This window comes from Ammospiza caudacuta, chromosome 14 (genome assembly GCF_027887145.1).
Source record: "Ammospiza caudacuta isolate bAmmCau1 chromosome 14, bAmmCau1.pri, whole genome shotgun sequence".
NCBI lineage: Eukaryota > Metazoa > Chordata > Aves > Passeriformes > Passerellidae > Ammospiza > Ammospiza caudacuta.
In genome coordinates this window covers 19,645,599-19,672,156 of record NC_080606.1, presented here as the reverse complement: position 1 = coordinate 19,672,156, position 26,558 = coordinate 19,645,599, and the positions used below count along the sequence as shown (strand labels likewise).

General features: G+C 48.4%; 1 protein-coding gene across 4 annotated transcripts in view; it reads right to left on the bottom strand.

Moving 5' to 3' along the window:
- Positions 1 to 26,558, bottom strand: part of FGF13 (fibroblast growth factor 13) — a 185,810-nt gene that overhangs the window by 12,236 nt on the left and 147,016 nt on the right. For all 4 annotated transcript variants that reach the window (XM_058813911.1, XM_058813910.1, XM_058813913.1 and 1 more), the window contains one exon: positions 23,983 to 24,086. In XM_058813911.1, the coding sequence (XP_058669894.1) occupies positions 23,983 to 24,086 (104 nt within the window). The remainder of the gene's footprint in view (positions 1 to 23,982; positions 24,087 to 26,558) is intronic.

Here is a 26,558-nt window from a genome sequence, read left to right as displayed (position 1 = left end):
ATTATAAATTCCTACTTTGTTCTTCCACCATCAAGCTCCTACAGCTGCCAGTGACAAATTTGCATCCTCTGAGAGCATAACTAGACGAGCAGAATCTCCCCAGTGGGAGCAGAGGTGAAGCACAGGACTGCCAGGGTCGGGCCACCCTCCCCTCCTGGGCTCCTGCAGCTCAGGGCAATTCTGGCAGGACCTGCCCCTGCTCTGCTGTGCCACCAGCAGCCACAGCAGGAACCCCAGGCTGGACTCAGCAGCCAGGGTGACCCACAGGGACCTTGGGGAGCCCCTGAGCCCCCATGCCTGCTGCTGTGCTTGCAGCCAGGGCAGCCTATGGAACCTGGCTGCTGCTCCTCACCCCTGCAAGGTAACAGAAAGCAGGAAAAAAGCATTCAGTCAGCTGCTTTCCAGACCAAACCATCCCATCTCAGCTGAGGAAAGCGGCCATGGGAAGGGAGAAGCACACCTGTGGGGTGGGACCGTTCTGCCCCAGCAGCCTCTGTCCAGCCCCTGCTCCCACTCCCCACAGCTCTCTGCCTCCTGCCCCACTGCTGCCATTCTGTCTTTTCCACAAGTGTCCCAGGGAAAAAGATAAAGCATTCTGCCCAGCTCTATTGCTCAAAGCAAACTCATCTGGGGAAAAACTTATCTGCCAAAGCCTAATATGTTTTTATTGGATATCTGCTAAGAGAGATTTACAGAAGCTCATGCCAAAGTCAAACTCTACTTTTTTTCCCCCACAGCAAGGGCAAAAGCACAAACTGAACTCAGAGCAAATGAAATCTTCTTGTCTCAGATATTATGGAGACTTAACGAAGTCCCATACTAAGTCTCTGACTTAATGGACAACAGAAAGTGTTTTCTGAGTCTAATTATTGGAAATAACAGCAGTGAAAAGAGCTGGAACTTTCCCCACAAATTTCAGCCTGGGAAACAAAATTGGATATATTTAAAATCTTGTATTTGGACAAAGTACAGAGTAAATTAGAACAGTATCTGTAATGGGAAGTGCAGCCACCCCATTGATGGGTGCTGGGCTGCTGCAGGTTTTCCACACAACTGTGTCAAACAAAGCAGAGCACTGGAGGTCACTGCTGCCACTGGAACCTGAGCAGTGCTGACAAAAGACAGAAGAGCCAAGTGATGGTGTGGATGTGACCTGTGGGCAGCACCTGCTCTGACCTCTCCCTCCAGCCAGCCCCATGTGGGGTCAGACCCTGCAGCTGCCAAATTCCCAGGCCAGAGCCAGCTCAGGGACAGCCTGGGAGCGGAGCACACTGGAACAGCCAACAGCAACTGCAGTGCCCTGCTCTGGCACACTGGAACAGCCAACAGCAACTGCAGTGCCCGGCTCTGGCACACTGGAACAGCCAACAGCAACTGCAGTGCCCGGCTCTGGCACACTGGAACAGCCACCACCAACTGCAGTGCCCGGCTCTGGCACACTGGAACAGCCAACAGCAACTGCAGTGCCCTGCTCTGGCACACTGGAACAGCCACCACCAACTGCAGTGCCCGGCTCTGGCACACTGGAACAGCCACCACCAACTGCAGTGCCCTGCTCTGGCACACTGGAACAGCCACCACCAACTGCAGTGCCCGGCTCTGGCACACTGGAACAGCCACCACCAACTGCAGTGCCCTGCTCTGGCACACTGGAACAGCCAACAGCAACTGCAGTGCCCTGCTCTGGCAGACAACAGAGATTACACCTGTTGGAAGTAATGAATGTTTGCACTCCACGGTGAGAACGAGGATGACTAAATAATATCTGAGTGTAATCACATTACCATATTGAAGTGCACACAGAGAAAATAGTTTTTAAGAGATTCACCTTCCCTGCTCCCAGCAGCTGCAGCCAGTGTGATGCAAGAATGCTGAGAGCTGAATTACTTCTGCAGACATTAAAATGATTTATATATTTTTAAATAAATAATGTGATTTATGAAAAAAAAGACTTATAACCTAAGAATTGAATGATGTATAGACTAGTTCATCATTGGGGTTTTAATATGATACCTCTAAAATATGCATACAGGTCAGTGATTTACTAATAACCTACTCGTACAACACAGGCACACGGACAGAGATGCAAAGCACAACAGGTTTAAACCCTTTAAATCCCCCATTTTCATTCTCACTGCTATATAAAAAAAAGAAGTATTTAAATTAAGTTGGTTTTATTATCCCTTTTTAAGTCTTAGTCCATTACTGGGCTACCTTCTACCACAGCACATAAATAAATCAGCCTTTCTTTGCCAGAGACCCTTACAATATTGTTGTTCATTTATTTTTAGTTTTCTGGATATGCTGGGCATATCCCAGGCATGCAAAAATGATCTATTTGCTCTAAGAAACTCCAGATCAAAAATAAATATGATAAAGATGAAAAAACATTCATCAGAGGCAGCAGGAAATCAGGGGAGCAGAGCAGGGCAGAGGCAGGCAGCAGGGATGGAACGCTCAGATCTGTATTTAAAGAGTAAATCCTTGGAGCTGAAGTGCATCTCCACATGCCCTCAGTGAGCTCCTGGCAGGGCTGCAGTGCTCCAGGAATGTGCTCTCCTGCCTCCTCACCACCCTGGCTCTCACCAACAGACCTGGCTGCCAGCAGCACCTCCCAGCGCTCAGATGTTGTTCCCACACGAGCACTTTCACAAAGAAGGAAATGAAAACCTAGTTCTTCCATGTTCTGCCCAAGGCTAAGGAGGAATTTATTGGCCAGCATGGATTAAAACCCAGAACACTTCTTGCACCACTGCTGTTTTTAGTACAGGCTTTTCCTGCCTGTGCTGCCTCCACCAAGCTCCCACCACACTGAGGGCAGCATGAGTCTTGAGGCTCTCAATCCATTGGTTCTTAAACCTGTGAAATGCCCTGAAACAGCCCCAGCACTTCACTCTCTTTACCCCTCCTGCTACTCTGCCCAAGCTGTATTTTGCCTTTCTCTGTTCATCAGAAGGGATAGGGTACCCCAGCAGCAAGGTGCCACCATGGGTTCAAGGAGCACCAGGCACTGCCCTGAAAGCTCCTCCAGGCCCTGCCAAAGGAGCCCATGGTGTGCTGGAGGGGCAATCAGAGGGAGGAGCTGCTGGGGATCACTGCTCCAGTAAAACATGGCTAGTGTGCATCACCAGTTGCCCACTGCACCAGTTACAGTCTGTAGCTACAACTAAGTCAAGTACTTTATTTGTGTAATTACAAGGAACTGATCCCTGGGGGTCATACAAATAATTCAGTATACTAGCAAAAAATGAGCTTTCTGAGAACATTTACACTAGTATAATCTGATGGGATGCAGAGTTCTGGAAAATAAATGGCCAAAGGGGATAAAAAAAGAGCTAAAGGGGATAAAAAAAGAGCTAAAGCTAATTTATTTTTTAAATCAAATTAATATTAGCATTTTTTGGTCTGTATTTGCTCAGCTTTAAGGAATAGCCTCTCTGCTTCTTTGTTGCTATTTGTTTTTCTTGGGCAATGTATCTCAACCTGAGGAATTGTACCCAAGGTTCAGCACAAGGGCCAAGGAGGGAAATGCAGTTATAATAAAGCCACGCTGCACACTACATGTGGGAGGCACCTCTGTCCATCAGCCTTTCCAGGAGAGCCTCTGAAAAATAACCCTTGTTATTAAATTAATCACCTTGTGTCAAATGGCAGAGTGACAGCAGAGAAAATTTACCTGGGTAATAAGTCAGCAATAAAGGTACGTCCAGGGAGGAGGAAATGAGGCTGCTGCAGACACAGCAATAACACCGTGGAGCAAAATCCAATATTGGAACAGATAAAAGTTCTCCATCCCAATATTCCTCCGTGACAAGTATGAAACAGTATGCAAAGAACAATGGGGAAAGATGAGAGATAGCAGCAAGAAAAGAGAGATAGCAGCAAGAAAAGGCCTTGGAGAGGTGAGCTAAGAGGTAATGAATGCCTGCACGAAGAGCAGGTGAGCAGAGGGCAAGGCTGGGAGCTCAGTGCCCCCTGCCCAGCTCTGCAGGGCCAGGGCTGCTCCCATCCCATCCCCATCCCATACCATCCCATCCCCATCCCTATCCCCATCACATGCCCATGCCCATGCCCATGCCCATCCCATTTCATCCCATCCCCATCCCCATCCCTATCCCCATCACATGCCCATGCCCATCCCTATCCCATCCCATCCCCATCTCATCCCATCCCATCCCATCCCATCCCATCCCATCCCATCCCATCCCATCCCATCCCATCCCATCCCATCCCCATCACCACCCCATCCCCATGCCACCCACCCCAGCCTGGCAAGGGGCAAGCAGGGCTGGGCTGGCAGGGCTGATGAGGCAAGCCAGAAACAAAATGTGTGGCACTGACATGTTTCCTAACAGCACTGACAGATTTTAATAAGCAAGCTATTCTTCAGTTTTGATTTGAGGTGTATATAATTAGGTAATGTGGGTGTTGAGTGATAAAACCCACAAGAAATACACAAATTAGAAGCACTGATTTTTTTGAAACCATGGCCTGTTTCAGACTAAGTGGCATGACCTATTTTTATTGTATTATTATATTTGGAAAATAAAAGGAAAACTTTTCTTTTTCATCTCTTCTTCAACATAGGAAAGATTGGGGACAAATGATACTGCTCTTTTAAGTTCTCCTCTTTCAAAACTTAACCTTTATTTGTCGTTTGATTTCTTTTACTTTTCTTTTACTTTTTTTCTTTTATTTTTCTTTTTTTTTTACTGGCTTCTTCCTAGAAGAGATGAGATCTCTCTAGATTTTCCAGTAATCACTTTCCAGTGATTCAGTGAATTGCTTTCAATTTTCCAGTAATCACTTTTTCCAGATTTTCCAGTAATCACATTCACAAACTTCCCTACAAACTCAGTTAAGTATTTCTCTATTCCAGATTTGAGTAAGACCAGGGAAAGCCAGAAATATTCTATGGCTGCTGACCAAAAGCAAGAATTTACAATGGATTTCAAGAATGCCCTTTTGAGGGGAATAGGACTACTCAAAAAAAAGATCCTCTCTGAATTTTCAGGCAAGACCTTTCCATGGGCTCTGAAAGTGAAATATCCAGTACAACTTTCTGTACAGCCTTAGGAGCTCCTACTCCTCACTGTCACCACTAATGGGCTGAGCAGGGGATCAATACAGCACCTGCACATAATACATATTTCTGTCTATCTCAGGAATTTAATCAATTCCTTTTAAAATAAGGTAGATTATCTTAATTAAATTTATAACGTGCAGTCCTCTGGTGTGCAGGACAATGTCTTGTTCCAGTATCTTCCCCATCTTTCATACAGGCCTGCAGTGGCCACCAAGTCCTGAATTGCCTTTTTCAAGCCCGTTATCATCTCTCCATCATGTGCATGTTATGTAATGACCCATCCTTATCTCTGCTGCCTGCTGTGGACAAAGCCCACGTTATTATTGCCCAGAACTGCACTCAGCAGGGCTGAGCAGGGACGGTTACTGAGGCACTATCAGACACACATCTCCAGACTGTCCTGCTCACAGGCCCAGGGCTCTGGGCAGCCTCTCCCATCCTGCTGTGTCCCGGGGCTCTGGGCAGCCTCTCCCATCCTGCAAACAGTCCCAGGGCTCTGGGCAGCCCTTCCCATCCTGCTGTGTCCCAGGGCTCTGGGCAGCCTCTCCCATCCTGCTGTGTCCCGGGGCTCTGGGCAGCCCTTCCCATCCTGCTGTGTCCCGGGGCTCTGGGCAGCCTCTCCCATCCTGCAAACAGTCCCAGGGCTCTGGGCAGCCTCTCCCATCCTGCTGTGTCCCAGGGCTCTGGGCAGCCTCTCCCATCCTGCTGTGTCCCAGGGCTCTGGGCAGCCTCTCCCATCCTGCTGTGTCCCGGGGCTCTGGGCAGCCTTTCCCATCCTGCAAACAGTCCCAGGGCTCTGGGCAGCCTCTCCCATCCTGCTGTGTCCCAGTGCTGCCCTGTCGCAGGGCTGTCCCTGCTGTGCCATCCCAGCTGGGCACAGCCTGCCCTGAGCCTCCTCAGGCTTCTCCCCAAAACTCACTCACCTCTCCCTGCATCCTGGTAAGCTACAGCCAATAAAAACAAATCTAGTCCCATGGGAAACACCAGGACTACAAAACCTGTTCTTGTTTCAAATCAGTATGAAGCAAACCAAAATCCTGGATCTTTACACAACACAAAATATTAGAAATGATCTCCTGATACTCTTAAAATGCTATATTTAGGCTATTATACAACAAAAGACTGAAATTGCCATTTTGAAATGGGGTTTTTTTAGTCCTAATAGTAGTATTTTCATAGACTTTACTCAGAAATTTTAGAAAACTAAACTCATAGCTTTTCTTCTGGATACACCCATCTATCTCCCAGATTTCTCTCCTGAAACCTATTTTCCTGAAGTCGTTGTTTATCCTCATGGATGAACAGCTCTGTTTTGCAGATGTCTTCATAGAGCATCTCATGCAGAGCATCCCTGAACCTGGCTCCCCAGAGACCTTCTTAGAGCTGTCATCCATTCAAATTCATAATAGCAGCGATTAATAGGAATCAGAATATAAAGCCAGCAGAATCAGAATATAAAGCCAGCAGCAACAAGAGCTTAGTGGGAACGCTATACTTTTAAATGAAAGCTGATTAGTCTCAGCTGTTCCTTCTGGCTAACACTGAGCTGTAATACTTCTTGATTCCATCTGCTTTACTGCCTGGCCTTTTGTAGGGAAAAGATAATTTTTATTTTTATGACTGGGAAGGCAAAGTATCAGCATTTTTATTGACCCTCAAAGCTGTAAGGACTCAGGAACAGGTATTGTTACCAAGAATCTGCCTGAAAGTTCCCTCTTTATTTCACTGCCTTTTGACTTAACATGCAATTGCAGCCACAGAGAACCTGGTGAGTCCCCACGTCCCTCTGCTGACTCCTCTGCAGAGCCAACATTGCCAGCAGTGATGGCAGTGACCCCCTCAATCCAGGGCTGGGAAATGCACTGCTCAGTGCCTCACAACTCCAGCCAAGGGCCTGACCACTGTCCTTGGGCTGACTGGCAGACAGAAAACATCTGCTCCATTCAATGATTTCTCCTGATGCCTTCCAGATCTCAGCACCTTGGAGAGGTTGCCCCTAATGCACTTAGAGCACATTTCCCAATTAAGAGCAGAGCAGATTTTATAGTCAAGTGGGAGATTTGCAGCAACTATTGTAACCCAATTGTAGAGAAGATCTCCAGATTAACTTTTTCTTTGAAAAAATAAATCCTGGTAAGAAAAAGCAGAATTTTAACCTGCACAGCAGCTTCCCAGACGAGCTCTGCCCTGGCCATGCCTTCTCCTGGTCCCACCCAGAAGGCTGCAAGCTGTGCCCAAGGGCTCGGGGCGCAGAGCTGCAGCCACTTCTGGCTGTCACCAGGGTAAACAAGGACAGATTCCCAGAGTAACTGCTGAAGAGACTGACCTCGAAGAGCACAGCTTTGACTGAGTCACAGGAGAACCTTCCTCACAGGAAAGCACTTTGAAGGAGGTCGTAACTTAGCCCTTATCACTTCTTGATGGAAAAAAGAAAATGCTTTTACCAGTTAATGGCTCAGAAAAGTGCATGACTGGTTACTGTAACCACAACAACATATTCAAAAGCAGTGAGACAGAAAAGGAAGTGCTGGATAAGCATATGTTGTTTTTAATAAAGAATGACTTAGAGCTAAGTGGACCACTCGGTTTCCAAGGCTGCTCGGCAAAAGCAGAACAGGAGGGGACCCAACAGCCTCGGGATGCCTCCCTGTGCCCAGCCAGGCACCTCCTGCAGCATCACCCTCCCTCTCTCTGTGGGCATCCTGCCCCAGGCTGCAGAGCAGGGCTGACACCCCCTCCCCACACTGAGCACCCACCCAGCCCCAGCCCCAGGCTGCACCAAATTCAGTGCTGGATGTACTCCCTGGCTGCTCAGGACTAAGGTAATTTGGTCAGAACTGAGATCTGGAAAGCTGATTTTGTTCTGGCCTCACATTAATGGATCATTTATTACCCTGCAAGATCAGCCACGTGTTATCAATATCCAGGGGTCTGAGAGCTCCAAGTGCAGATGGACTGACAGGAATTTATTGTGTGCTCAGATGAGACTGGAGGAGAAGTGCCACCATCCAGGTGGCTTTCTGAGAACAAGCACAATGAATCAGCCAGCAGCACTGAGACATCCTTGCTGTGGAACTGCAAAAGGGAGGGAAGCTGCTCTCCCTCCACACGCTGCTTCCCCTGCTCGCCGTGAGCCTGACAGCAACACGTCCATGGCACACTGTAAAATATCTGCCTGCCATGAGGGCCAATCTGAGCAGGGCCTAAAACTGCCGGGCTGGCAGGCTGCAGCTGAAACACCCAAAATGCTCCTTGTTTCTACAGCACAACCTTCCCAGCCCTGCTCAGTGCCCCCTTGCTCTGCCACCCAGAGAAACGTTCACTTGTGGGCAGCCCTGATCTCCCCAGGCTGGCTGGCCACGCTGCAGGGACCTTCCTGCACAGCACAGGCACATCTAGAGCAAAACTCACTTGTCATGGCAGGTGAAACCTCAAACAAACCCGAGTCAAGGAAGCACCAAGGCATGACAAGGCTGCTGGCTCTGCTTCAACGACCTCGCTACACTCTTCCTGCAGGGGAAATGCATTTGCTCCTTCTTGGGAGTGGCTGGGAGAAACAGAAAGCTCAGGTAAAGGTTTGAGTGATAATGGTTCCTACAGAGCAAACGGGCTGAAAACCAACCGCAGAACTCAATCAGCAACAAACAGGAGTCGGATGAAATTCACAGAGAAATAATGTTGCCTCATCTCAACAAGCAAATCTGCATTATTAAATTACCACCTTCTTTAGCTGGGCTGGTGCAACATCCACCAGTGCCAATCCCAAACAGTGCCCCAGCAGGGCTGTAGGCATGTGGTGGAGGCTGAGCATCCCTGAGCACTCCCATCCCGCTGAGAAATGCTAATGCAATGTTTCCACTTAACCCCAGCACTTGGACCCCAATTCTGAGAAGGCACAAAAGCAACTGCTGCTTTCACAAAATCGAGCCTCTGATAAGATGCTGCAGGTTCCACACCATTTCCTGAAAGGGAGATAAGGACAGAGTTGGGACAACTCACATCCTGGGCAATGGTGACTCGGAAAATCAGCTCTGGGTACAAAAAGCAGTTTCAGGTAAACTCATCTGCTGATACGGAAAAGTAATTCTAGTACAGAGATGAAAAGTATTTTAAAATCTCATAAAAACAATCTGACAAAAATGCCCTTAAAACTTTACATTGAGTCTAGCATCTCTGTCATCCCTGCTCTCAGGGCTAGACTTGTACAGCTCAATAGGTCAGAGCAAAGGCAGACAGGAGCACTCTGGGCTCTGAAATCACCATTCCTTCTCCAGGAACATCACTTGTGTGGCCATCCAAGGAGCAGGGAGCTGCCACTCATGCTGGCACAGCACAGAGCTGCAGAGGGGCTGGCTGTGCTGGCCCAGGGATGCAGCACAGGGTGGCTCTGGCTGCTGCCACAGCCTGGGGCTCATCCCCACCTGCCTCCTTCCATCCCCTCTGCCAGCCCAGGCTGTGCAGAGCTCTGGATAAACAGACACACAGATCCTCCAGGGCAAGCCCCAGCCAGGAGAAGCTGGTCCTGGGCACCCTGGGGCACCACGAGCTGGCCTGGCTCTGTGGCTGCTCCTTCCCAACACAGAAAATCAACAGGAACTCTCCTTAAGGCTTTAGAACTTTTTTTATCACAAGCTGCAAATGCTGAGACAAAAATCACCAAAGAGGCCCAAATGCTCAGCTGTCATGAGCTAGCCCTTGGTACCACTGTTATAAATGGGTCGTTTCCATCAAGTGTGACTGGGCTCATGGGGAAGGTCTGACTGAGTACTTAATTTAGGCTGGAGGAAACAGCCTCTTGCTAACCCTCTACTCCCATATTTCACACCACTTGACAATCTCAGATATTTTTCACTTATGCTAATGCTTTTCTTCTCAATGTCAAAAAATTTCAGGACAATTTTAACATGCACCTTCAAATCATCTTCAAGCTGAAACAAATCCGAAAGGTGTGCATTTCCCCACAAAACACCCCCAAAATGCCTGCTGTCACTTCTGCAGCTGAGGTGAAGTTAGAAACTTCAGAGAACGTCTTTGTTAAGATTGGCAGGAAGAAGAAATGCAGCAGGATGAACTATGGGGAAAATCATCTGCCACCAGCAGCTCCCAGAGACAGCAGAGGATGAGAGCAGCAAAGCCACAGAGGGGTCAAACACAACCCCATGAGACACCACGAGACCCCACAGGGGTCAAACCCTCCCTCTTGGCTCTGCCACGCAGCTGCAGAGGATTCTGCCACTGACCTCGAGCCCCAGGAGTAGTCTCTGTTGGAAAGGAGAACTCTCACTCAAAATGGGCCACTCAGCTGCAGGTAAACGAATTAATTCATTACTGAAAGCCAGATAAAGGATTTGCAAGGGGTTTTTTCTTTTAGTGGGAGAAAACTATGCAATGGTTTTGGTAAAAAAGGTGGTTTAAAATTTCCTGTGCAAAACTCATTCCAGCCCAGAAGGAAAAAGATACATGTGTGCACAGGGAGAAAATGTACAGTTTTGGAGAAAATTTATTTCCTCAGAGGGAAATTCTTGCATGTTCTAAGATGATGAAGAAAGAAGCCAGAAAATGCAGCCCAGCTGAATCCTCATTAGCAATGTCTGCATTCACCTGGCTCAGCCATGCACAACTCTGTGTCAGGGGTTCAGCCTCCAGCACAAATACCTTCCTCACCATTCATCAATGCTTTCCCAACACTTCTCTTTCTGAGCAATTTTCTACATGAAAAAAAATTTAAATTAATACTTTGCCCATGTGTACTTAATTAAGAATAATCCACTCAGATGTGATGGATGGCTGTCTGATCTGTAATACACTTGCTCTGCCGTATTTTATATTATCCTGCCTGCTTTCTTTCCCTATTTCTGTTCTTTATTAATTCATTCTCTCTCTGACTTTCCCCTTTACTAATTCTCTGCTTGGTTTCCAGCCTTATTTTTATCAGTGGATTTTTCCACGACTCCATTTTTGGCCCCTTGAAGAGAATAACAAAAGCTAAGTGTCCCACCCCAGTCAGACTCAGAGCCTGCACACCCTCCCTAGCAAGCAGCACACTTTTTGCCCACTTTCACATATTTTTAACAAGCTGGCTTTCAAATAAAAACCACAGTGCTTAAATGATACAGCTCCTGGTTGGCAGAGATGATCACATTCCTAAGCAGTTCATCCAAAGGCTTTGCAAAGGCAATCCAAGCACATCCTTTTACCTGGGACTGTTATTTCCCAGAGGCAAACACACTGCTGCTAATTTAAACAGAGCTCATGTACCCATGTGCTCTGCTGTGAATGGCTAAGGATCACTGGGGCTTACACTACAGAGACTTCCTACTTATGGAAATTTTAAATTACCCAAAATGGATATGAGTTGAGTTGAATATGTATGCCCACCACCCCCACTTCAGATTGAAAATTGCTTTTTTTATAACAAATGCCTATTTCAAGCAGAGTGTTTGGAAAAGAAAAGCCCTTCCAAGCCAGGGTGTCCTCTGAAGCAAGTAGGAGAAGAAACAGGTTTTAAACCCACTCCTTTTGTTCCAAAATGTGGAATTTGTTTTGTTACTTTTATAGCCACACACTTGCCATTGGCTCCAGCAGGCTTGGAGGGATGCTGGGAACGGGAGGGAGGGGCTGAGGGAGGTAAATCTGTCCTTTCTGCTGGCAGAGAGAAGGATGGAATAAATTCTGGGGAGGGGGGAAAAGGAGAAATGGAATAAATAAAATACTGAGAAGAGCGGATGTTAAAAGAGGGGTAGTGACAAGCAGAAGGGAAATGAGAAGCCAGCTGCAGTAAGGACCAAGAAGCTGTTCCTGAAATGGAAGCACTGAGGGAAGCTGGGGAACACCAAGCGCAGCCCCTGGTGCCCCCCTGGCAGGGCAGGCAGCCTGTCTGGGAGGCAGGAACTCTGCCCTGATTGTTTGGGGGGCAGGAACTCTGCCCTGCTTGTTTGGGGGGCAGGAACTCTGCCCTGCTTGTTTGGGGGGCAGGAACTCTGCCCTGATTGTTTGGGAGGCAGGAACTCTGCCCTCTTTGGGGAGCTCTGCCCTGATTTGGGAACTCTCCCTTGGCTTGGGGAGCTCTGCCCTGCCAGAGAAGGGTTTGGGTGCACCCAAGATCACCCAGCCCCACTGCTGGCAGGGCAGAGTGCCTCCAGAATCCAGGGGTGTCCAAGGGAAGCCCAAGGGCCAGGAACAGCCCCTGGGATGTGCAGCCCCTGGGCCAGGCCAGGGTCCCGCCCAGCTCACCTGCAGGGCTCCACCTGCTCTCCCCAGGCTTAACAAGACCTCAGACAACTTGACACACTTAGTCTCTCCTTTAAAGTGCCTTCAGGCTTCCTCCTGAGCTATGAGGAACCATTTCTGAGCTGCTCCTTTAGGAAAGGGCCCCTCTTCAAAGGCCCTTCCAGGTGCCATGTGCAAACAGCAGCAAAGCCAGGTTCCCTCCTCAGATCTCACTTCTCTGCACCAGGGACTGCTCCTGGGAGCTGCTTCAAAGGCTGAAGTGTCAGCATCAGAAAGAAAGGAGGTGTGTGGGTGTGAAGTTACTAAATGCAAAACTGTCAACCTCCTTTCATTTACAACCCTGAATATGCATGCATGCAAAAATGTAGGGCTTATATTAAAGTTTTTACTCTTGGAGCAGAAAATATCAAGGAGAAAAGAGACTAAAAGATAAGGCTGTGCAGGTCAGAATTCTCTCTCAGCTAATCTTTTCTTTTTCATCAGTAATGGTTTCTGTTAATAAAGCCTGCCCTACCTTAAATGAGATTGTCTTTTACCATCTCAGGGAAGGGCATGGCAGCAGACAGACACCTTTTGTTGTGACAGCAGATGGATTTTTTAGTCTCTGACCCAAATAAAAGCTGTGTGGGGAATCGATGCCCACCCCAGAGGAGCACCAGCCCACAAAGCACCTCGGGGTGGGAGTGGGATCCTGGGTGTTCCAGCTGAGGAGGCTCTCTGAGCTGCTGGAACCCTCCTGTGCTCACATCCAGCACTGGGGCAGGGGTGAAGCAAGAAGGGCTGAAGGGGGAACATGTCCTGAACAGAAACCCTCAGCATTTGTAGGGGATCTACAACTTTGATAGTAGGTTTTACTTACAAAGTGCCTAGATTTTGGGTTAAGAGCTACATGACCTGCAAAACCCCACCAGACTCTTTACCAGAGAGTCAAAGATGCCGACACATCAAAGTCAAACTCTTCTCTTGATAACGTGTGTGACCCTGCTGCAGGTACCACAGGGACAAGGTGATGTGGGGGGACAGCCTGGCACCTACAAGGCACAGGGAATTTCCCCTTCTAGGTTACCCAACATTTGTTTTGAGCGAGAGTAGAGATGTTTGGACTTGCCTTACAGTAGCAAAGGGCTCCAGAGGCATCAGCCTAATGGCAACTTAATTTTACCAATGCTGCTTGAGTCAGTAAAAACCCTACAGACTGAATAATTGCTGTATCAAAAAGGAAAGGCCACAGCTATCACAAGTACCACATTAACTCCAGTTGTTTCAGAAGAGAAGCAACTGTTTAGAAGACTGTCAGAGGAAAAAGAAACTTGTCTTTTACTGTCAGTGCTGATAACAAAATGAAGGGCTGCAAGTGCAGAGGGTTTGCTTTGAGTAGCAAATGAAGCTTCATCAGATGATTCATGGCCAAGGCAGGATGACTGTACTCATCTTCTCCCCTAAGAGCACAAAAGGGGGTTGGTTTCCTCAGTACAGATATTCCCAAGGCACTGGCAGATCAAGACTGCCTCCCTCTCAGCTGGAATTCCAGGGGTTCCTCATGGGGAAAAGGCTGTAAGGCCCCTAAAGACAGCCCTGGAGGACTTGGTGTAGAGCTGGTGCACAAACAGGGCCTTTCTCTGCTTCAGAGCAGGGCTGCTCAGCAAGAGAAATCACCAGTGCCTCATGGTGAGGAATGTTCTCTCCCTGCCACGGCTGCTGGAATTAATTTTGTGAAGAAAAGGTTTTGTTTAGTTTTAAGAGCTCCTGGTTATTTATAGTAAATGCTTGCCCTTCTGGTACTGCTCCTACAAGTATCATTAAAGGAAATATAAACAGTGCATCACTTAGTACAGGTGTTTTCTAGCATCTCACAGATTAGAAATGCAAATTTGGGAAACAATTAACGAATGTGGTAGAAATCAACAATCTGCATAAAGCTCCTCCAGGTCTTTCCTCCCACAGCTGCAATAATTTCCCCAAGAAGAAGCCCAAGGAAGTCTGTGCTGAACTCTGCTGCCCGTGGTGCGAGCCCCAGGTCTCTGTCCTGAGCGCACATCAAGCCGGGGCTGACACAGAGGGCACCAAAGCTTCAGCTGAAGCCAAGGCTCTCAGAGCCGCTGAATGGTGCTGCTACAGTCCCTGCCCAGGCCCAGGTGTGCAGAGCCTGCCTGCAGTGCTGGGCCTGGCTGAGCTGGGCCTGGCTGCTGAGCTGCTGAGTGGCGCTGCCACAGCCCCTGCCCAGGCCCAGGCGTGCAGAGCCTGCCTGCTGGCTGAGCTGAGCCTGCCTGCAGTGCTGGGCCTGGCTGAGCCAAGCCTGGCTGAGCTGGGCTAGGCTGAGCTGAGCCTGCCTGCTGAGCTGCTGAGTGGTGCTGCCACAGTCCCTGTCCAGGCCCAGGCGTGCAGAGCCTGCCTGCAGTGCTGGGCCTGGCCGTGCTGAGCCTGGCTTTGCTGAGCCTGGCTGTGCAGAGCTGAGCCTGGCTGAGCCAAGCCTGGCTTTGCTGAGCCTGGCTGTGCAGAGCTGAGCCTGGCTGAGCCCTGCTGCAGCCTCTGCCCCACCTGCAGCACCAGGGATCCCTCAGAGCCACCAAAAGGTGCAGCTCCATGGGAATGCCAGCAGCACAAGGCATTTGAGGGGGCATTGTCTGTGAACACAGCCACAGCTGGCTCTGCTGGGCTGTTCCACAGCAGTGCAGCTCCTGCCTGGGGCCTGCAGCCAGACAAGGCTCCAAGCCAAGGGCTCAAGGCTGGCCCATGACGCAACCACCCCTCTGGGCACCAGGGCTCTGCTCTCCTTGGGCTGCTCCAAGCCTTGGAGCCTGGCTCCAGGCACTTCTTTAGTCATTAAGTTTCACAGGCCTCCCAAACGTTCTGTTCATTTTTTAATGACACAAAAATCTCATATTGTAAATCAATGGCTGTCTTGTCCAAATCCTGAAAATTTTACTCAGATAAATTAATTCTCCCTCTGGCTGCCAGTCAAAGAAACTGCATGAGTAAGAATTACTTACATGAGAAAGGATTTGCAATATCAAGCCCATTAAACTCTTAGTTTATCAGGTGAAGGGAAGTGATCTGCACTTCAAACTGTGTCTATTTCACTTACTAGACTTTCTTATGGTTTTTGTTCTATTTCAGATCATTCACTTATTTACTCTGAGCTTACTGTGCCTTCTGTCAGTGTCAATATGGCTCAGCTGGCAGCAGATGCTCTGCTAGCTCCGAGCACACTGGTGTGAAGCAACAAGAACAGAATGAGAATTGATGGGAACTTTTGCCTGAAACCTGAGCTGAAACCTTTGTATTTATGAAACTCTGCTTCTAATTCATGTACCAGCTCCACCAGATATGCTCACTTTAAAAATACTGTATATTCCAGTTTAGCTGGAGGACACGAGTACTGGCAGGGTGAGGAGCAGCCCACTCTTTGCAGCTCCCTAAACCCATTTTGTTAAAACAGTAACTTCTGGAGCTGCCATTTGAGGAAACGTGCTCACAAATCTTTAGAGGTTTGCCCACTCACAGTCAGCTCAACTGCAACGTCCCACCAATAGCTGGGCTCAAGAGGAACACTGCTATCTCATGACAGGATTTAACACCTGAAAATGCTCTGGGGATGAGGATGGAGGGTCTAAATTGATCCCCTATTTCTGTGCATTCAAAGTAATCAGAGTAAGGAGAGGGGGAGACTGCTTGATAAAGCAAACAGCATCTTGTGCTGTGATTCTGAACCCAGCTCTCTGATTTTTAGATACCTCCTGAGGCTTTAAATAAACAGAACTGCACTTCACCAATTATCATGCCTGTTTTGCTTAGCTCCCCAGCGGATTCCATTTTAGAAGAACCATACTGCTCAATATGCAGAGCTGCTTGGGTAGAATTACAAAAATGAAAAACAATGTGATGGCACCTGTAGCATCAGCAGAATGTAAAATATGAAAGGCCTTATCAGTTCAACTATTCAGACCATCCCATTCACTGGTAAAAGCTATTATATAGGCATTATACCCAAAGACTCCCTAATCCATCTGTAATTTCAGATTCCTTTGTCAATCCTAGATTGCCTAATGAAAGCAGTTCAGTATAGAAATGCAAGCCTCTTAATACCATTCTTATTCAAGAGACTTTTTCCTTTCCCAGACCCTTTATATATTTCCTATCCAAGAGCCCAACAGGTCTAACTCCAAGGACTACCTTATGGAAAAGTTAGTTTCTGAAACCAAGGCTTCAAGGGCATAATGGAAATATGACAACTTTTCTATTTCCTTTGCTCCTGAGTAGCTTCTGTGCCACACAGGTTTCTCCTGCTTTTCAGGACTCATACAGGGGGCTCTGTTTCCAGCACACAGGAGTCCTGCCAAGAGGATGGCATTCAGACTGGGTTTCCTTTGGAAACCTCCTCCAGTTGTGCTGCAGCTCTCAAAAGCAACCACAGAACTCAATCTTGGGCTTAAGGACTCCTTTTCCTCCCCCACTGACTCCCCATCAGTATTTCTCAGCACTCTTTTCAAAAGAAGCCTTTTGGCTGACAATGTGAACTTTTATAGTCGAGCGGGATTCTCAGTTTTTGCACCTCATCCCTTGCAATAAAAGTTCTGAAAGGAAAAGATGCTTTTAGGAAGCTTGCTAAAGGATGTAAACGGCCAGGAGCAGTAAACATTTCTCTGGAGGCTGCCAAGTAGAACAGAAGTGAATTCAGCTCCTCTTAGCACTGCTGTAACTGCAGGGCAACACAAAGATAAAAAGACACAAAGAAGTGTTTAATAAATCTGCTCCCAATACCTGCACATGGCAGATCAGTTGCTGATGACAGCCTGCATTGATGGACAGCAATTCTGGGGAGCTGGGCTGCCCTTTACCTTCTTTTAGCACAGGAACTGCTGAATTTTGTTTGTCCTGGCACTGCTGAGCAGCCAGAGCTCCGAGTGCTGTCCTGCAGCACAGACACTCCCAGGAGCAGGCACACCTCCACCTCCCCACATAGCTTTTCCTGCAGCCATTCTCACCCTGCTCCACCCTCACCACTTTTCCATCCACGTGTGGCCAGGCTGAACACCTTGGGCCACTTCTCATGGGAGCAGAAGCAGCCCCAATCCCACCATGAGCAGGAGACAGCAGCAGCCCTGAGCAGCCAGGACAGCCTGTTCTCAGCTCCCTGGAAAACTGCAGGTGCTCTGGGAGAGCAGGGAAGGGATCCTGCCTCCCTCTCCAGCTGCCCTGGCCTCAGCACAGGTGGTGGGCACTGCAGGTGCAAAGGGCTCCTGCCTCCCTCTCCAGGTGCTGGGTGGGCAATCAGGTGCAAAGGGCTCCTGCCTCCCTCTCCAGCTGCCCCGGCCCCTGCTGGGTGGGCACTGCAGGTGCTTCCAAGTCAAACAGAACACCATCGTACTTCACAGCATTTTCCTTCCAAGAATTCACCTCCCTGGAGCTGGGAGCCCCACAGATGATGTGAGCCCATGGGCAGCAGCTCCCAGCTAGCAATGAGCTGTGTGGAGAACACTTCTGGGAGTTTAACAAACGTGATGAGCCTGCCACTGCAGTGCCATCCTGGGCTAGCTCCTATTCCAGTTCTGAGTTTGTTTTCCAGGGCCAGCCCACTCCTGTTGGTTTGGGGAGCCCTGGGAGCCTGTCTGACTGCTGCACCCTGCTTAGATGCTCACCCTACACAGGCTGAGCCATTGGCAGCTCCAGGCAGGGGCTCTGCTGAGTCACTGTGACAAGAGCTGCTCATTAGCTCAGCCTGCAGCACCAGAGGGAGGGGAAGCCCTTCTGGGCTTCCCAGAGCAGGCAGACAGCTTTTTAGAAGGAAAGGCAGGTGCAGCAAAGAAGCCACAGTTTCATAATGGTATTTTCTTTTAATTAAGTCACATTCTAAAAAAACAGAGTCAGGTTGGCATGTGATCTTGCTTCTAAACTTGAAGACACAGATCAAAAATAAAGGAAAAATAATCAACACCTCAAAAATGCACATAAATACTAGCATACATGTTTTCCCAGTGAACTGAGCCCAGCTCTGCAAGAAGCAGGCTCACATGGCTGGTGTGCATGGAGCTCTATACCCACAGGTACCTACACTGCTGGTCCTGAGGTGCAGCACCTACACCATGCTGGGGAGAGAAAAGCAGCACTTTGCTCCTTGGCTCTGCTGAACCCCAGCAAGGTGAGCTGTCCTTTGGTGATCTGAGCACACAAACCCAGTGGATCCAGGAGCTGCAGCTCCAGCCCTTATCTGCTCACCACTCTGCCTGCCAACCTGCTTTGCAGTGTGACACTGAGGAGCTGCGAGCAGCCTGGGAGCCCTGGCACTCAGGATTCCTTGTTTGCTGGTCCAGGGCCAAAACCCCTTGTTCAAAGGGATCAGTGTGATCCAAGGTGCGAAGCTCTCAGACTCGAGTCCAACTCCAAATTCCGCCAAGGCTTTTTTTTTGTCATCATGGCAGATCTGTGTCACTGTGACCCCAGTGAGCAGTGCAATGGACTTTCTGCTGGGGAGGCATTGCCCAGGGTGCCAGGATGAGGGCAGGGCACAGCCCTGGAGCACCCCTGCCCTGCCCGGGCTCCTCAGGGAGCCTCAGCTCCAGCACCTGCAGCCAGGGCTGAGGCACAGCAGCACCTCGGGGCTTTCAGATGCCTGGGGGATGACTTGTACAGAAAAGCAGCATAATAGCTTCAAGACCTGCAGCTTGCTGAATCTCCTAATAATTCTCCCGTGGGAGGATTATACCATCTGCACTTCCCTGCTGCAGACAGGCTGTCTGTCCCCAGAAATCTGGGCTCACACTGGTGCCACGGGGACAAGCCCCTGAAGGAACGGCACCATCCCTCCAGTCCACATCACTGACACCAGCACAGCTTTCCTCGTGCTGCAGGGAACCTCTGCCCGCCCAGCAGTGTCCCACACCTCAGAGCAGGGCCAGACAGGCTGGGGGGGCTCAGCCAGGGGCTGCAGGTCCCTTCAGCAGCTGGGACACGTCTGTGAGCAGCACTCCAGCTGCACTGCAGGCAGTTCAGCTCACACCCAGCCCAGAACCTGCCGGGCACACGCCCTGCTGGAGGCTGAGGCTGGGCAGGAGCACCACAGCCTGGGTGCCCCAGTGGGACCCAGCAGGCTCCCCCTCCCCGTGCAAGCAGCAGCAGCAGCCAGCCCCGTGCTGCAGCACTGCTGCACCACTGAAGCCAAGCGTGCAGCACCTGCAGCAGTGCCCATGGCGGGGGCTCAGAGAGCTTCCATCAGCTCAGCTGCTCCTGCAGTGCCTGGCACCTCCTCAGGGCAGCCTCCTGTGCCCTGGGCCTGCTCCCTGGCTGTGGGCAGGGCAGCAGGCAGGGCTGGCAGCACAGCAGGGACACAGCACCCTCTGAGCTGTGCTGAGCCCCTGCCCAGCACAGGGACATGAAAACATGGATTTGCACCTCCCACCCTGGCACTGGAGTGAGTCAACTGCATTCAGGTGTAGTCTGCATTCTGGTAAAAAATGATTTATACTGACATGCAAATTTAACCAGATGAAGCTTTTGATTATTTCCTCCATGTCTTGGTCTGTGCTATTTTCCCTGAGGTGGAAAAATGCTCTTTGCCAGTAATTCATTATAAATGCCCCAGCCATTCCCATTAGCTACAGCAGGTCTCCACTGCACTGCTCTGTATTAAAATATGCACAAACTTCTCTTCAACTCACCAAAACCAATTTTTGAATCACTCTGAGAATTTAATCCCATTTCAGTTCTCTTGGCTATCATCAGCGTGCACGCTTCACACAATATTTACTTTCAGTGCAGGTACCAAAGGTATATATGACAGTTTGCTTTACATACAGAGGACAGTGTTAGCTGAATGCTCTCTCAGGGTAAATTGTACACACAGCTCTGCCCAGGGTTTTATCCCCAAGTGCTCCCTAAACCCCTGCTAGCTCTGCACCAAGTGACATCAGACCAGAAATGGCAAAAGGAAGGCACGTCCTGCAGCAATATTAAATCCAAAGTACTCATCCCATAGTAGTTAACAAAGGCACATAAACACCTCATCCTACCAGCTGAGTGCCCTGAATTGCCCACAGCTGGGCTGGAGGGCTGCATGAGGCATGGGCAGACCTATCCCTGTCACACAGGACACTCTCAGGTAAGGGCTCCCTCCAGCCTGGGAGAAGCTGTGAGGAACTGCCCATGACACTGGGAAATGAAATGCTTTGGTAGAACACAGGAACCCACAGCAAAACAAGAGGGGAAATGAACCCTCTTCCCAAGCTGAGCTGCACTGCTCTGAGACTGGCCAGAACTGTGCAATGAGCAGCACATATTTAATTATACTGTTTCTGACAATGTACCCAGGAGAAACAAGCACAAAATCACCTGTCTTAAAATGTTATATAGGAAAATTCACTGACAATCACTACATGGTTTGAAAAACTCTACCATGATGGCTCATGGAAAATGCATGGCAGGAGGTTCACAGGCTGTTTTTAAATCGGAGTATTTTGGGCTGTTTCAGCCTCTGCAGAACACCCAACTCCCTGCACCTCCACCCTCCCTCCCCTGGAGGAGCCTCACCCACTGCTGCTCTGCATGGCTGGCAGCCTCCTCTGCCACACCAGCACCCCTCAGTGAGAGAGCAGCAGCTGCAGCACTGCCTGTCTGCCAAACAGAGCCTTCCAATGTCCAGGACAAGCAAACACATGAATACACAGCAGATGAAACCAGAAAAATCCAAGTGGGGCATATATGGAGGTCACGTAAAAGATGTGGTCGTTCATAGAAAGAAAAATAAGATGAAATGAAAGCCACCCTAAACCACAAAATGATTCATGGTGTGGTTACATAAGACACAGGCCAGAACACGGTTTCAGTCATCTTGCAGCAGCACCACGCTGGTGTGAGGGATGAATCAAACATGGTGTTTGCACGGGGAGAGGATGCTCAAGCACCAGGAGATGTGCCTCCAAACAGCTCCTAACAAGGTCGCTCCAAATAAAACTCTCAGGGTGGGTTCAGCTTGGGAGGAGCAGTCACACCACAGCCATGGACTTTGGAGGACACTGGCTGCAGGAAAGAAACCATTTCAGATGGGAATTCTGTGATCTGGAGATGTGACATGGTCACCTCCCTTCCCTGCAGGCCAGGACTTCCATGTGCCCTATAACACATGTAGAGAACTGCATATTTGGTTTCACAGTTTATCTTTCTTTTGCTGAGCTGAATTGCTGCCTTCCCCAAGGAGCTTTTATCATTACCCTACAGATCCTACTTTTGCTCTAACTGAGAGATGCTGCAAACTATCCATAAACTGTGGCAGCCAGCTCCAGGTATCTGCTCTCTGCAGATCTGTGATACACCACTGATCCCCCCTGGAGAAGATTCACCTCCTTCCCCAGCACAGCCACGGGGCTGAGGCAAACCACAGTGCAGGCTGCCTCAGAGGCAGGGCAGACCCCTGGTGCCCTCTGCACAGACACAAGGCTCACAACACAGCCAAAACCAGGTGAGCATGTAGAGACCACAGTGATCTCTCTCCTTATTAAACTGTTTCACCAATGCTAATTTCATTTCTCTCTGGAAATGGTGCAACTATCTGCTGTAGCTATCTACAACTGAAGTGCCTTTCTATTTCCCCTGTTCTCCTGCTTCAGGAACTTGACAGTGTTTTGTGGGGCTTTTGCACTTGATCAATCCCATGTTGCCATCTGTCTGCTCCTGACAAATCCCATTCAGGAACACATCCCTGCAGGGGCTTTGAAACCCTCAGGATGTGTAGATGGATGTCACTTACTTGAGCAGATCTGTTCCCCAGGCTCCCTGGTGGCTTTCCTGGAAGAGGTGAGTGTTCAGCTGGTATAAATCAGCTGAGCTCTCCTGGGACTCATTTATATCAACCAAGAATACAGCCCAAAATATAGAGTTCATTTCCCATGCATCAGACTGTCAGACTGCATCCCTTGCTGAAAGGACCATTATCAGCAGAAGAAATGCTAGAAACACTTGAAAAATAGTGCTGGAGCTGGATTTCTGGCAGCCTGAAGCAGGGGCAGATGCTCCTCACCAGCCCTTGTCCATTCCCTGAGCTCATTGACAAGGACAAGAGCTGCTTTTCCCCCCTGAGAGTTTGTTGTGATTATTGCAAAGAACAGAACAACCAAAGCAGAAGGCAGCGGGGGATAAACCCAGGATTATTGAGAACTTGGGTGACAACTTCCCCTAGAAAAGTATATCAAAATTAAGTGGCCACTTGTCTTTGTGAAGAGAATTTAAGAGTACGAATTTGGGAAACCACACAACAAAATTCTGTTTAAAGCCTTGTCGAGCCCATCAAGTTCAAGAAGATTAAAAAATAAATGTAAGAAAATATAGTTGTCTAATAAGGAAACAAAAATGACCACCATTATTTATATTTCCACTAAGGGGGAAACAGAGAGATGTCACCAGTTAATTTTGCAATGACATAAATTATGGAATTCAAAGATATTAAAGGATTCAAGAAAGACACGATTCAAGGCAACATAACCATCTGAAGAACTACCCTTAATCCATGCAAAGAATAAAGATCACAACCAAAGTGAATCTCAGAGCTCTGCCTAAGATGCATACCAAGCTAGACGTTGCACTTCATGGAAATCAGGGCCACGTTGTGCCCCTTCTCCTCCCAGCAGGGAACTGGGAGTGATGCTCATCATCTCAGGGCTGTGTGTCAGAGAGCAGGCACTGCACTGCAGGGTAAATCCCCTGCCCACCTCCCCTGCCCAGACAGAGGGGGTTTCTGCAGGAAAGCACAAACACCAGCAGAAAGCAGAGATTTCTGCACTGAGAGCACAAACCCAGCGCTCTCTGGAACGTTCCTTTGTCCCTGCACTGCCAGGCCTGAGCTGCTCCTGCTCTGGCAGAAAGAGAAAAAATATGCAAAGCTGCCCCTGCTCCCAGCTGTCAGGATTGCAAAATAAATGAGAGATTTGAATAAGTTTGCTTAATTTTTATCAGGATTAAGGGAATCTTTTATAGAAGAGAATCATTTGTAGTAGATAATAGAATACATTTTCCTCTATTTTCCTCCTTGGGAAAAATCTATTAAATCTGTATAATTAAAACTCCTGAAGATAGTTCAGCTAAATGTTTTTAATTGAAAAGTGGTCTATTTAATTTTTTTTTAATAAAAACACCGTCTGCTCTCGTGAGAAACGTCACTGAAAGTTATTAACAGACATTCTTATCAAAACTACTAATAAAGCTGTTCTTTACTCACTCACCTACCTAAAGCCATAAAATTTCTATTTGAAAATCCTGGCCAAACAAAAAAATATAATTACTTTCTCTAACTCTTTTTACTTAGAGTAACACAGATCCCATGGGAAGACACAAACCATGCTGAGGTGCGTGGGGGACACACCAAGCTGTCCCTTCCCCTCAGTGCCCCACTCTGACCAGTCCAGTCACTCCACAGGGACCAAGGGAGAGGATCCTTTCTGCCTGCGGTTGGGGGGTTTGCAATGTTTCACACTTCAGGATTATTCAAAGGCACCACAGTGTGAATCCACACATCCCTAGGTGCTCCTGATGGAAAAGATTCATAAACCAGAAGCAGACTATCACCACCACACTGACTCTGCTCCAAACTCTCATTTATAGGTTATTAGCAGATCCCTTGCAACAGTAAGTTATTAGTTTGCCACAATTCCACAGAGAACAGAATTAAAACGTTTACTTACTGATGTATATAGGTATCCTTCGCTGTTCATTGCCAGATATAATTTTGTTTGAACCCCCTGAATCGCCACCACTCGTAAACCCACAGGTATGAGGTTAAACAAAGCTAGGAGAGAAAGGAGACGGAGAGCAAAATCAATCCTTTGGAGTATGCAGATCAGATAGAAAATGAAACCAGAATTACCAGAACCAAGTACAAATCTCTATTTATGCGTATAATAATTTCTGTGGGTGCTACAGAGCAACACTTCTGCCACCAAGTCCTTTGACAGCAACTGCCACCGGGAGCTCAGGAATGATCTGAGGGATCAGTGCCTCTCCTTCCCTCTGCAGATGGAACTGCTGACAGCTAACAGAACTTACCTGCCTGGTGAGCAGAGCCCGGGCTCTGCCCAGTGCACTCGAGCACTGTTTGGCTTTTGTTAGGGTGCTTTTCTTGCGCCATTAAGTGCAAGAATGAATCCAGAAGCAAACAAACAAAAAAATTTTCAAGACAATCAAAACTTGTTTTCAAAGTCAGTAAACATTTTGACCAAAAGGAAGGAAGAAGATGAAATTCAGAAAAGTTGAAAACCATCATTAGCATCTCAAAATGTTTCCACTTATAACTCACTGGGGTTTAATTTTTCCTCTTTTTTAGAGGAGAATGGGTTTGAAAAAACAGAGTTAAATAACTTCAAAATGAAATGAAAGGGCAGCATATTCTTTAGATCAACCCCTAAATCTGTGCTTTCAAAATTGAGCTGCTTGGAATGTTCTGCTTGCATTTCTGCTTGTACACATGCTAATAGTGGCAGTATTTATAAGCACAGAAACAACTCTTCAAAAAATGAAGATTCCGGTTTGCAAAGTGGCAAAGAAAAAAAAAAGAAAAAAAAGGAAAAAAGCAAAGCTCTGCCATTGCTTGGATTCATGGATATGTTAAAATTGAACACAAGAAATAATGAGTTGAATACAGTACTCTGAGTTCAAAACGTAGGATTAAAAATAAAGGGGAGTTAAAAAAATTATCATAACCCAAAGCATCTCCTTCCACTCTGTGGCAGAAATGCAGAGATAGGACAAAGTGATGCCAAACTACTTCCCATTTCCAGTGATTTATTACTTGGTTGAAAAACTCTGGTCTGCTTCAGGCTGGAGTTTGATATTTATGGTCACTGTCCAAAGCCAATTTAAAACCAAATTATGAATTTGAAATATTTTTATTATTTTCAAAATTACGGCTAAGAATTATGATCCATCATAATTTTTTTCCCAGCCCGAAAATCCCCAAATGGTCATACTTCAGTAAAATAAAATATTTCAACCTGACAGCATTTAACATAGATCCTAAATTCTGTGTTTGGGGATGCCAAGAGCTCATTGAATGCCCTGAAGTCAGGGCACCCTTGAGCGCTGCACTTCCTACAATGGTCAAGCACAGCAGGAAAGGTGGAATATCCAGAACTAACAAATAAATGCAGGGCATCATAAAATCTGTGAGTTTCTTCCCCTTTCATAGACGCAAGTGTACAAACACAAACCATGCATGCAGACCCTCCTCACGCTCACCTCCAGCTCAAAATCAAAACCCATCACTTTCCCTTCACTCAGAGAAAATCCTCCAGTTCTGCGCAGCTTTTGGCAAAAGAAACTTAGATTTCAGTAAGGGAAAAGGATTTTTCATTCATTCTATCAAATGCTTGAGTTTACTGGGGGGAGAAAATATTCCCCTGGACACGAGTCCTTTGCAGTTCAGCCCCAAAAAGCAGCAGCTGATCTCTGAGTAGGATGGAGAGGAGGATTTAAAGCTCAGCACCCAGGCAGAACCTACAGGTCTCTTTTGGAAGGTGATTTCTTAATGGCACGTTTACAAGTAGGGCAGGTGTTGGGGTTTTTCAGCACAAGGGTCTGAGTATGGGCTCCACTGCAACCAGTGCTGCAGACCTGTCAGCAAGAGCTGAGGAGAGGGCAGAGGTGGGCCAGCAGGGACAGAGGTGCCATGGGCCACTGGGATGGGACAGAGGTGCCATGGGCCACTGGGATGGGCTGTATGAGGAATTCCTGGCTGTGCTTCACTGGCCAGTGGCAGAGCCAAGGCTGAGCCCTCCTGTCCGAGCGGGCTGGCACCTGAGCCACAGGTGAGTGCTCTGCTCTGGCACCTGAGCCACAGGTGAGTGCTCTGCTCTGGCACCTGAGCCACGGGTGGGTGCTGTGACACCTGAGCCACAGGTGGGTGCTCTGCTCTGGCACCTGAGCCACGGGTGAGTGCTTGGCTGCTGCTCCCAGCCCTGGGACACATTTCCCTGGCAGACACATCCAGGCTCAGTTTCGAGGCAGGACGAGGCTGAGGCACACTGGAAGCTGGTTCACACCCCAGTGGGATGAGCAGTGGCCGTGGCACAGACTGCTGGAATTTGGGAAGGGGCTGTGGGGAACTGGCCTGTAGGAACAGTGCCCACTCTGCCCTGTGCCAGCACATCCTGCCCCAGCTGCTGCCTCCAAGGGCAGGGGCGCTGGCACTGCACCAAAAATGGGACTGTCCCTCTCAGCAGCTGCTGCTATGCCCTGTCCCTGAGCAGCAGCACGCCCAGCTCTG